The sequence below is a fragment of the Nannobrachium achirus genome (assembly GCF_963921795.1).
Source record: "Nannobrachium achirus genome assembly, chromosome: 24".
NCBI lineage: Eukaryota > Metazoa > Chordata > Actinopteri > Myctophiformes > Myctophidae > Nannobrachium > Nannobrachium achirus.
The window spans coordinates 27,522,527-27,535,393 of record NC_137831.1 but is presented as its reverse complement, the minus strand read 5'-3'; the positions used below and the strand labels follow the sequence as shown (position 1 = coordinate 27,535,393).

Below are 12,867 nucleotides of genomic sequence, written 5' to 3'. Positions count from 1 at the left end.
GGGTCCTCGACAAGAAAAGGCAGATGATGATGATGACTGTAATACAATTTAAAAAGAAAAATACAGAAGGTAACGATTTCCTCTGCTTGTATTTATGCTCTAGTCTAACACTGTGTTGTCTGTCCCCGTTTGTGTGTGTGTGTGTGTGTGTGCGTGTACAGACCAGCAACGGTGGCGGCAGCCTGAGCGACTACTCGTCGTCGGTTCCGTCCACGCCCAGCACCAGCCAGAAGGAGCTGCGCATCGACGTGCCGCAGACCACCAACACGCCCACGCCCGTCCGCAAGCAGTCCAAGCGCCGCTCCAACCTCTTCACTGTGAGTCCCCTCCCGCCGCTATCCAAGTGCTTTCCTATGACCTATGGAGACACAAAGGAGACTCGTCGTGTCTCCGTAGGAAAAAAACTGCTGGTCATCATTATCCTCACATCACTGCGTGGATATTGATTGATTGATTGATTGATTGATTGATTGAAGACTTTATTAGAAGTTTGCTTAGGACAATACAGTTCCCTTGGTACAAGGTCAACTAAAATGATACCACGAAAAAGCTTTTGGGCTTGTTTCAAATGGGGTCCTCATATAACAGAATGACAGATCAATAGAACACAGTACTAAGCAGTGTGTGTGTGTGTGTGTGTGTGTATATATATATGTATTATATATATATGTGTATATATATATATATATATATATATATATATATATATATATATATATATATGTTTACCTGGTAACCATGGTAACCAGGTAAGACATCTCCAGGCGTCTTAACAGGGTATCGGCGCCCAATAAACCTAAGACTCCTGTGAACGTCTTAGGCATCCTTTGTGTTAAGACGCTGTGCCTTTTCTCTTCTTCCACAGTCGAGGAAGGCCAGCGAACCCGACAAGGACAAGAAGGGCCTGGAGGGACGGACGGACAGCATCGGGAGCGGCCGCGCCATCCCAATTAAACAGGTACGGGATCTGGTTCAATACGCTATTTGTCAAAAAAAAAGATTACTGTGGTTCCCAACCTGTGGGTCGCGGCCCCTGATTTTGGAGTGGGGGGGACCTTTTTAATACTAAAAACAAACACCTTCCTTAGTCACTACATAGGCCCGAACTCTAGATGTGAGGGCCACACAGCGGCCCAAACTTCCTAGTAGCTTTTAATTTACAAATTGTCTCTGTCGGGTGGAAACCTCATTGTGTCCAAAAACTGTTACTTTTCAGCATTCGAATTCTAAAACAGCAAAACTGGCAGATCAATAAGCTTGAAGTGCGGCACGAAGGGTCGCGTTTTCGATACTTGCTACTTTTGATGCTTTTTGAGTGACGCTGTGGTATGATCAAGAAGGGGCATTGATAAAAATAAAAAAAAAGGATTTAAGAGGTTTCCGCCCCAACAGCAGCTAAATGAATGTGCAATGGTTACACGTGTACATTTTCTCAGTTAAAAGGGATAAAATGAACACAGTGGAGGGAGGGGCGCCCGGGCCAGGCTGGGAGATTATAATGAGGGTCCAATAGCCCAGTTGGCGCTGAACAGCAGGCCTGTGATCTGCTGAAATCTCTCTCTCTCTCTTTCTCTCTCTCTCTCTCTCTCGCTCTCTCTCTCCCTCCGTTTGATTCGTCTCGCCTTGATTAAGAGTGAACGCAGCACACTTGACATCAATTAGATGGGGGGCCTCTCCCTTGGATTGAAATGAGATCATTAAGCTAAGGAGTGGGTAGGGATCTCTCTCTCTCTCTCTCTCTGTGTCCAGAGAGAGAGAGAGAGAGAGAGAGAGTGGACGCTAGGGAGACGGTCAAGGGGCCCTAATGAAGTGTGGGCGCTGTCGACTGGCATATGGACCTCTCTCTCTCTCTCTCTCTCTGCCTTTTGTTAAGTGTGTGTGTGTGTGTGTGTGTGTGTGTGTGTGTGTGTGTGTGTGTGTGTGTGTGTGTGTGTGTGTGTGTGTGTGTGTGTGTGTGTGTGTGTGTGTGTGTGTGTGTGTGTGTGTGTGTGTGTGTGTGTGATTTGTATTACAAAAAACGTACAACCAAATGTCCTCATAAGTTAATATAGACATTGTGAGCTGATAGTTAAATACGCCTGATTGTCTCCACCAGCCGAAGGCTGAGGGAGAGTATGTTTTCCCCTCCGTCCGTCCGTCCGTGCGTCCGTGCGTGCGTCCGTCCGTCCGTCCGTCTGTCCGTGCGTCCTCGCAGTTTGTGAGCAGCTAATCTCAGTCACCGTTGGCCCGATCGCTGCCAAACTGAGCACACACACTCCCTGGATGCCAATCTAGAACCTCTGCCCCACATTTTTCAAATCAGCCTCATGGTGGCGCTATAACAGGCCGATTTGTGTGGCCTGGTTGTTACCAGCTAATCTCCGGCGCCGTTGGCCCGATCGCTGCCAAACTGAGCACACACACTCCCTGGATGCTAATTCAGAACCTCTGCCCCACATTTTTTAAATCAGCCTCATGGTGGCGCTATAACAGGCCGATTTGTGTGGCCTGGTGGAGACCTGTGCTCGGAAGAGCACTGCTTCTAGTTTCATTTGTTTTTTGTTGTGTGCCAGTGTCGTGCACCTTAGTGAAATAGCTAAGAGTGTGTGTGTGTGTGTGTGTGTGTGTGTGTGTGTGTGTGTGTGTGTGTGTGTGTTGGGGGGATTTAGATGAGGAAACGGGGGGAAACCCGTCAGGTCAGGGAGAAAAGATCGGCTGTCTTCGCCTATTTTAAGATGTTTCTTAGAATAATAATATATAATAAAAAGCCCCCCCCCCACACACAACAGCCACGGATGTTATTGTTGGCTCATAATTTGTTGGCGAACAACAATCCCCCCCCCACCGTTGTGGAATAGCGGTGGGAGCGGTGTCTAGGGTCGTCTCTTCCAGACGGGAGGGCCACAAGGAAATCGGGGCAATTAAGCGTGGCGCTAATCGCATGTCACAGCGGCGCGGCGTCGTTTAACAATAATCTGCTAATGGACAAACTTAGCTGCTTTGATTAGGAACACCAGGGCCTTATTGAGGAGAAAACACTGCTGGGCGGAACGTAACTTAGTACGTATAGTATACTGACGCTGCTCTCCTTTAATAGCATTTTTGAGGTACTTTTACTTTACTTGAGTATGTCCACTTTATACTTTTTACTCCACTATAATTGTTTGGAAACTTTAGTTACAAGTTACTTTGAAATATTGAATATAAAAAAGAAAGGTGTAGATAAGTGGTTCTCAACCTTTTCAGGCCGTGACCCCCAAAATAATCATATTTTAACCGGGGACCCCTGTCCCCCCACCCTACGAGCACTAAGAGTTGAGGCATAACATTTTGTATAACATTGATATTATGGAAATAGCCTCGCAACGCGAGGCGTTGTGAGCATGTAGGCTATTTCCACAATTTCTGCCTTTAATATTTGCCAATTTCGCCAATGTTTAATTTGTCATTTTAGAGGTATTAAAAAGTCCTTAAATTGTCACTTTAGAAATGTGCAGATACCCTCTATACACTTAAACTTCATGTTGGTTTGTTTACTGTTGAGAGAGAAAACAAGATTCCACATTAAATTAATCATCTGGGGACCCACAAAAATAATTAGGGGACCCCCTGAGTTAAGAACCACTGGTGTAGATGAGGAGATGGAGATGGATGTAGGCTCCTGCCAGGCTGACTGGCTGTGATGTTTTTCTGCCATGGGAGTACAGATTCCACGCTGTGACATGTCCCCACTCTACACCCAGCTGCTAATTACCACCACCTCATGTTGGCTGGCATGGCTGCTAGCTGGCACACGCTTTGTGCGTGTGTGCGGTGCACGTGCATGTGCACGTGCATGTGTTTGTGAAAGAGAAATTGCCAGAGAGAGAGAGATAGTTCCATGTTTGACCACAAGCAATTACACGTGTCTAACTGTCTATGTGACGCGCGTGTGTGTGCGTATAAGTCTTGATTCTGACGGCAAAGTTTGATGTCTTTCAGTCATAGCGTTGTGAATACAACTTCATTTCGTTTTAGTCATTGGAAATGTGTTCGTTTTTGTCTGGTTTTATTCAACTAAATATCATAAGATTTTTCAGAGCACCTGAGCGCAACCAAACATAAAATGATCTCTTCTCCACTGGTCCCCCCCCTAAAATGTTAGTCTAGTTTTTATTCGTTGATGATATTGTCAGTACATTTAGTCATAGTTTTAGCCATCATAGCTTATTTTTTATCTAGTTTTTCGTCAGTGAATAAAGGTAGTCGACAAACATCTTTCGTCATAGTTTTAGCTGAGGAAATCAACAGTGGTGTGTGTGTGTGTGTGTGTGTGTGTGTGTGTGTGTGTGTGTGTGTGTGTGTGTGTGTGTGTGTGTGTGTGTGTGTGTGTGTGTGTGTGTGTGTGTGTGTGTGTGTGTGTGTGTGTGTGTGTGTGTGTAACTGCACAACCAGAGCCGTGACGCAATATTTCTCTCCTCCAGACAGTAAATGAATGAGTCTATAATCAGACAGTATGAATTAAACCCCAACAGATGTGTTGGAAGAACTGCACACTCTGTCCTCCATTCCCCCTGAAATTAATCAGCCCTCATTGGAGAAAAAAAAGGAAATAAAAACACTTGTGAAATTGAAAACAAATTGGAAGTTTAAGCGTCTAACATTAGGCCAAATATGCCTAATAGAAGGCCGAGACATCACTCGACTGAAGTCTCTGCCACAGTGGCTTGCCAAACATTTTCACGTCAATGACCCCCAAATATTTCGTCCGCGGACCCACCCTCTGCAAATGTCTTGTGCCAGGGACAAGATTCGCAAGATTCATTTACTGTAGTCACACGAGTAAACAAAGAGGATTTTTATAAAAAAACATAATTTATCCTTTCAATGTTGGAAAATACATTTTGATTCAGCGATTGCGGTAAACGCAATATAATTGTAATCATTTTATTTAAATTTGTATCAATTTCGCAGTTTTTATTTGCATGTTTGTTCAGCAATTAAGTGTGGTAAGCAGCAGCACCTGGGTACTGCTGCGTGGCTGTACCCGGATCAGAGCGGCGCGGAGCGGGCAGACACTCTGAGGCACAGGAAACTCATGCTAATTGATTTAAATCAATTAGACCGGGTATGCATTATTGCATATTATTATTTTATGCTTTAACTTTTGAAAAATAGCAGATCTCTGCTATTTTTGAAAAATCTTGAAAATTAGAATTTTGACCCGATTTTTACCCGTCTTCTAAAAGGTTTTTTGGGGGGAAAAAAAGAAAGAAAAAAATCTGTCAGTGGTTCTCAAAATGTTTCATGCCAAGGACCCCCAAAATGACATGTATTTGGCCATGGACCACCCCATCTCAAAATATTGTATCACGGACCCCCCAGAAGCAAATATTTGAGTTACAAATGTTCGCTTTAAAAAAGATATATTCAAAGACTTTTTTTTCAAAGACTCAAGATTTTTCAAAAATAGCAGATCTACAAGGTTGCAGCGCGGCACTCGGTGCCGCGCTGTGAGCTTGTATATCTGCTATTTTTCAAAGGTTAAAGCATTGAATAATTCTAGGCATAAATGGGTTAATCATTCCCCACGGTGGTGGAGAGACCCCCACTCCCTCTCTCTTTCTCTCTCTCTCTCTCTCTCTCTCTCTCTCTCTCTCTCTCTCTCTCTCTCTCTCTCTCTCTCTGTCTGACCTTCAGTGTTGATGGCAGCCAAGCCACGCTACAGACCTGCTCCTTAATTAGACTCTGCGAGTGTGTATGTGTGCGTGTGTGCACGCGCAAGGCAGAGTAATTGTGAAAGCTGCGCGTGTTGGTACATATCATGTGTATTTACGGCACGCATGTCTATTAATGTTGAAGAGGTACCGTAGCCACTTTTCTCCCCCATTATCACTCCCCGTGTTCGCTTCCCATATTTTAATGCAAACTCCATACCTTTAGCGCGTGTAAGCGTAAGCGAGACCACCTTTAAAGGACTACTTTGTTTTTTTGACAACAAGGGTTCATATTTTAGAGAATGTAATTAGAGAAAAGAAAAGATGTGTGTAAAATGTTTTCATTTACTGCTTTCTATCGTTTTAGCGATTTTACAGGTGGCTAAATATCCCTTATTAGACACAATAAGTCCATTCCCAAGATGCACCCAATCTTTCATGGGCATATTCAAAAGTCGTGAAAATGTGTGCAAATCTTTGAATATGTGTATTTTTAAAGCAAACATTTGTAACTCAAATTTTGCTTCTGGGGGGTCCATGGAACTAAATATTTTGAGATGGGGGTCCGTGACCAAATACATATCATAGTACTTGACATGAAAAGGTTTGAGCACCACTGACATAGAAACATAGGTTTACCCAGTATCTGGTGGGTAGCAAGCAGGGACACCACACATACGACTGCAAATTAAACGCTTACCCACAGCGATCTGAAATATCAATATTTGAATATTGAACGTTTTTCAAACCACAACGGGTGTGATGAATTGCTGTTTTGTGTATGTGTGTGCGCGCGTGCGTGCATGCATGTGTGTGGATGAGACGGTGCTAATGTGTTTGTCACATGTCTGAGTGTGTTAGGTCGCCGTGGTTCCTTGAAGGTACACGGCTGTAATCACCACTTAATTAATCACACACCGCCGTGACGAGGATGCGTGTGGAGAGACTCTGTCAACAGCACTGGACTCACACTGGATGTATGCACGCGCGCGTGTGTGTTTGTATTTGTGTTAATATACCTTTGAGGACCGAGGGAGGGTCCCCACAAGAGCAGTGTTGTTTTTGACAGCAGATTTTGATTTAGTTTTAGTCATAGTCTTAAGAATAAAATGTAATTTAGTTTTAGTCATAATTTAGTCACCTGAAAAGTTTTAGTTTTAGTCTAATTTTAGTCGACTAAATCTACGGTTGATTTAGTCAGCTGAAATGTATTTTGGCAGGCCTTGATGGCAGCTTAATGACTGAAAATAGCAGATCTACAAGCTCACATGTTGTGAGCTTGTAGATCTGCTATTTTCAGCACACAACACCTGAAGAGCAACCAAACATAAAATTACTCTCTTATCCGCCAGTCCCTCCCTAAACGTTTTAGTCTAGTTTTTATTGTGTTAATATATAAATTGTCAATATATTTAGTCTTAGTTTTAGTCATCACAGCTTAGTGTTTTTATTTCGTTTTCGTCAGTGAACAAAACGCAGTCGACAAACTTTTTTCGTCATAGTTTTAGTCGACGAAATCAACACTGGCGCAACTGTGTCTCGGTGTGTTCAAGTGTATGTGCGTGCGTGTATGGTACACCGTGTTTCGTGTGTGCGTGTGTGACTCCCCCCCCCCCCCCCCCTGTGGGTGTATTTGTGTCAGTAGTGTGCGTGCGTGACTGTGAGTGTTTGTGTGTCTGTGTCTGTGTGCGTGGTGGTTTATTAATATTATTTGCGGTGATGTGTGATCTCATTAGGCAGGGTTAGTGCTCTGTGTGGCTGTGTGTCACCACTCAAGGTGACGCCGTGGCATCTCCGCGCTCTCAGCCCCGCATAAAGCCTTTGTACCAGAGAATGCCTTCATTAGGGACAGCAGCGCTCATTAATCCAGTTAGACCGGGTACGCATTGTTTAATGCTTTTAACTATAGAGGGTATGCGCGTGACATCATCATCATACCTGGAAGTTATGCGGGAACGCCTACTGAGTGGCAAACAACGACATTCTGGCCTTGACAGCCCATACATCCAAACAGAAAAGTCCTATCTGATTGCATTAAACAACGTTAAACTCACTTTGCCACTCACTTTGCCACTCGATTTGCCATTCACTTTATGCATGCGCATACCCTCTATTGAAAAATAGCAGATATACAAGCTCACAGCGCAAGTGCCGCGCTGCGAGCTTGTAGATCTGCTATTTTTTTGAAAGTCGTGAAAATGTGTGCAAATCTTTGAATATATGTATTTTTTAGAGCGAACGTTTGTAACTCAAATTTTCTTCTGGGGGGGTCCCTGGAACTAGATATTTTGAGATGCAGGTCCGTGGCCAAATAAATATCAGTTTGGGGGTCCTTGACATGAAAAGGTTTGAGCACCACTGACATAGAAACATATCTTTTTTCAAAAAAAACTTTTGAAGGATTCAGAAGACACTTATAGAATTGGGTCAAAAATATTCAAAGACTAGCACAAATGTTCACAATTTTTCAAAAATATCTACAAGCTTGCAGTGCGGTCTGTGAGCTTGTAGATCTGCAATTTTTTAATAGTTAAAGCATAAAATAATGGTTCAAGTGGCTCAAATCTAAAGTGACACAGATTTGAGTTCAGTTCTAAATGGATTAACACACACACACACACACACACACACACACACACACACACACACACACACACACACACACACACACACACACACACACATGCGGCCATGCCCCTGCGAGCCTGCGGAGGCGACTCGCAGCAGTAGCCAGCGTATACCGTCTGAGATGGGCCTGGTAATGAGTGTCGGGTGTAGATCCACTCTGCCGCAATCAGAACAGACCCTTCACCACTTAAACCCCTGTATACTATATATGTTCCCTGACGGGTGGAAACATCATCAAAACCGTCAAAAGTAGCGACAAGCTGCTACTTTTGATGCTCCTGTGAGACGCTGTAGTATGATCAAGTAGGGAAGTGTTTCTCGAATGGCGGTACGTGTACCCTAGGGGTACGCAGAGGTACTACAGGGGGTACTTTAGAGCAAAATGGAAAATGTTGAAAAACATTGATTTAGCTGTTGTTTAACTCTTTTACTGCTTCGGACGTTCCCGTTCGCCCCAATTTTGACCCTAGCTCGCTGCCAATACGAACGCTCGTTCATTTACTTACTTTTGATGACTGTAAGCTGATAACTGGTTGCGCCGCTGTGTACAGTAAAAACATCTCCCGTAATGCTGCTCTAAAATTTCCACCGCACGTCAACAATAATGGAGTCCCATATCACTTCCTGGCTGTTTTCTGTGGATCTGATCTAGAAATGCATTTCCACGCTCTGAATGGACGGCAAGCGGAGCGGCCCAATTCACACTCATTCTTTGCATAAGGCTGCCCTCTGCCGCCAGCTTGGCTAAAGTACACATATAATAGGTTCAATGAAAAAAAAAATAGTTTGGAAATAATCAATAGATCTTTTTCTATAACATCGCAAAGGTAAATTGCTTTTTGCTGGCACCAGCCCCAATAAATAAATAATAAATCTGGCAGTAGAACTGTTAATAATAAGACATTGAGTGACTATCACAACTGTTACTGGATAGAAAACAATAGGCTACTTACTTTTATTTTCATCATATTGACATGAAAACCGGACTTTTGATTATTCTCGAAAACATTTGAGAACCACTGAAGTACCGTAGGGCATTGATTTACGGAAAAACACAAAAAGGACGCAGACACGAATATGATACAGATGTTATACGCGGACAGGCACAAAGTGCACACACGCGCGTGCACACACACACACACACACACACACGGTCAGTCACACATAATGGGTTCGTTAACGTGTATGGGCAGTATAAGGTCAGATGTGTCACTTACCCTCTCGTACCCTGGACATATTTAACCTCCCCCAAACATGGCCTTCAGTCCTCATGAGAACATTAAGACGTGATGTTCTCCAGGGTAAGCTCTGTTTATGACTTACACTGTACTAATACTGTACGTACAGTAGCCATTTGGACCGCAGGCTTTTACACTAGCTTGTTTTGCTAATTTACCAAATGAGACGTCGTGCACAACGACCGAGGCAATGTAGAGATGGGATGAGAGAGGCTTGAGAGAGAGTGCATTATTAGTCCATGGCGTGCTTAGTGGTACATTTACAATGTCAATTTCCGATCCTACAGTATGTTGTTGATGGAAAGTTGTCACTCCATATCGTCGTTGTCGGGCGGAAACCTTGTATGTCCAAAAGAGTTTGTTTTGTATTTATCATTTAAAAAAATGAACTAAACTAGTGAAAACAGCCGATCTACAAGCACACAACGCATCACGGTGCGAGGTGTTGTGTGCTTGTAGATCTGCTGTTTTCACTACTGTTGTGTGCGACGGCCTTGTCTGATGAAGCAGGGCTTTACTTCGCGAAAAAACATACACATTTGAAACTTGGAGATACAAGGTTTCTGCCCGACAGTGACGATATATAGCGGACTAAGTTTGATATGTGCATGCAGATGTGAACAGACTGATTGTGTGCCTAAATTCTAATACAAATATTAATGACAAAAAACAAATTGACAACGCATTGCGAGGCGTTGTGAGCGTTGTGTAGTTTGGCTATTTTCACAATATTTATCTGTGGAACCGAGTCAAACTAAATGTAATGCCTCGGATCCTACAATTCCAAGTTCTCGTCAGGGTGGGGGGTCCCCTGTTCAAATGTGAATATGTTTGGTGGGTCACGGCCGTGAACCCTTTGGTTCACTCTGACCGGCCCTTGTAGGGTTATGGCAAATTACAAAATAAACTCATTTTCTAATGTTACCTCATGCATGGACTAAAGCTGCATTTCTTTTATTTTGAAGTTTTTTATTCACGTACATGTGGACGCAATGCGTACATCAGCATGTGTGTGTGATCATTGGATTGTTGTCTCAATAACAAGCAGGTGGTAGACTGGTCGCACACCAAGACGATCTGCCTTACCTTACCTATCAAAAATGGCTTAAGTGGCTAAAAAAAGGAAAGTCGATGCCGAATGCCGGGTTTGCAACCAAGATTGGACTGCTAAGTATTTATGTACTGAAGTCGGAGGTAAAGCTGTGTGTTTAGTTTGCGGCGAGCACATCTTGCGGGGAGAACTGCCTTTCGGCCTGGCCCTCCACAATATTTTCTGTTGATCATGTGGCCCCATGGAAAAAATAATTGCCCACCCCTGGTTTAAGTGGTTAATGTGTCTATTCCTTTTGTTTATAATACAAACAATTAAAACCTTCGCATCCATTAAGCGCAGCTCAGATGTGAAGAATTGTAAACAGTTTGAGTTTATCCTGCATTCTTTAATCCTGGAGCTCACACCTGGTGTTACGGTGTCGCTACAACAGCGCCTAATTGTATCAGACTGCGTTTTTGAAAGTGCGGAGTGGATGTGGTGGAGCGTCGCAGGGAGCTCGGACAGCTTTTGTTTACGGAGGCTGTTTGCGGCGCGGGGCCTCGTCGAGACATCTGCCTAACGCTGCCTAATTAGACCTTAATTACCGGAGAGAGAGAGAGAGAGAGAGAGAGAGAGCGAGAGAGAGAGAGAGCTCTTTAACATGTCTCTGTCAGGACCCCCCACCACCACCACCACCACCACAAGGAAGCATTTCTTAACAAGTTAATTTCACAGACACCTTACTGTAGCGGAATAGACAGCCAGCCAGCTAGTCTGTCATTTAAGAGTTTCATTCATTTAGTCAGTCATTTGGTTAGTCATTAACGTTACGCACACAAGGGATGGGACGATACCCGATATTATAGTTTATCGCAATAAAAAAACACTCACGATAATCGTATCGCGGAGATTTCATTTGTCGTGATATCGTCCTCCGTCATGCACTGGGATCAATTCACCGTTTATTTGCCGAGCTGCATATCCGGTACCACTTAAACCCTCTATAAGTAAAGCCCTGCTTCATCGTACAAGGCCGTCGCACAAAAGTAGTGAAAATAGCCGATCTACAAGCACACAACTAGTTTAAATCATTTTTAAATGATAAATGTCTGCCACTTTTTATAATTTTGTATATTCATCCGTGGTAATCCATCCATTCTGAAAACGGTACAAAATGTAACCCAACGGACCCACCTGGGGCTCACATTCTGTATCCTGTTCAGAGTTAAATGGACCCCAGACGGCTTAGTGTTGCATATAATGTACCGTTGGCCTTGCCAATGTGTTTACAGTATATCGTGCAGGGAGACGGAGGTCCGGAGTGGTGTTTTTCCGCGCCACGTTTTTTTTTTTTCTCCCTCTCGTGACGAGCCGATTAGCGTCTCTGCGCCCGTCGTAATTGTCTCTCGCGGGGGTCGTCACGGCAGCGGCGGCGGCTGTGGTTTTGACAAGTCCCCTCAATCGCCCTCCCCTCGCCCATCCACCCCGTCCCTCTGTGCCTCGGCGAACGGTGCTTTGTGCGGAGTTAAATTGCATGGTTAATTCGGGTGTTATTTACCCTGTAATTCATTAGTTTCCGCGGCGCCATTGGCAGCGGACAGGCTGTAATTTCACGCTTTGCAATAAAAGATGTCTCATAATCTGCTTCATTTAGCAGCCAAAGAATTTAATGAAATTAACTGCGTCCCCTAATTAAGACGGTGAATATTAAAGACCCCGCGTGCGCGCGCCGCCGCCGCCATCAAGGCCCCCCCCCTCTTTAACGAGGGCTGACACGGTCCGCCTTCCGTCCCCCCCTCCCCCCCCCCCCACCCTGATTGGAGGAATATTATTTCCCTGGGAAAGGTTGTCACTGCTCGGAGCCATTGTGACCGTGATGACATTTTTGTCATGCACACTAACCCCCGAAAATGAGATTTATTTTTTGGTGTGTGTGTGCAGGGGTGTCACAAGGGGGGGTAAAGTGGGACTGAGTTACTAGGGCCCAAGGTGGAGGGGCCTGGAATAAATTTATACTTTAGCAGTAAAATAGCAGATATACAAGCTCACAGCTTGCAAGTCGTGAAAATGTGTGCAAATCTTTGAATATACAGTATGTATTATTAAAGCGAACACCACCCCATGGGGTGGTGGGGGGGGTGGTAGAAGAAGGGGGGGGGCTCCATCCCTTTTTTTAGTTTGAGAAATAATTAAAACAAGGAACACGGGGCGTCAATCAAAGGCAAGCGCTGTGAGGCTGCGCTCGTTTAGGGTCTCCGATGCGGGGGGGTCTCAGCGGGACCGTTCCTCTCTC

General features: G+C 44.3%; 1 protein-coding gene across 2 annotated transcripts in view; it reads left to right on the top strand.

Moving 5' to 3' along the window:
• Positions 1–12,867, top strand: part of agap1 (ArfGAP with GTPase domain, ankyrin repeat and PH domain 1) — a gene marked incomplete at both ends in the record, with an annotated part of 387,500 nt that overhangs the window by 283,677 nt on the left and 90,956 nt on the right. For both annotated transcript variants that reach the window (XM_080720280.1, XM_080720279.1), the window contains 2 exons: positions 162–317; positions 866–958. In XM_080720280.1, coding sequence (XP_080576406.1) covers positions 162–317; positions 866–958 — 249 coding nt within the window. The remainder of the gene's footprint in view (positions 1–161; positions 318–865; positions 959–12,867) is intronic.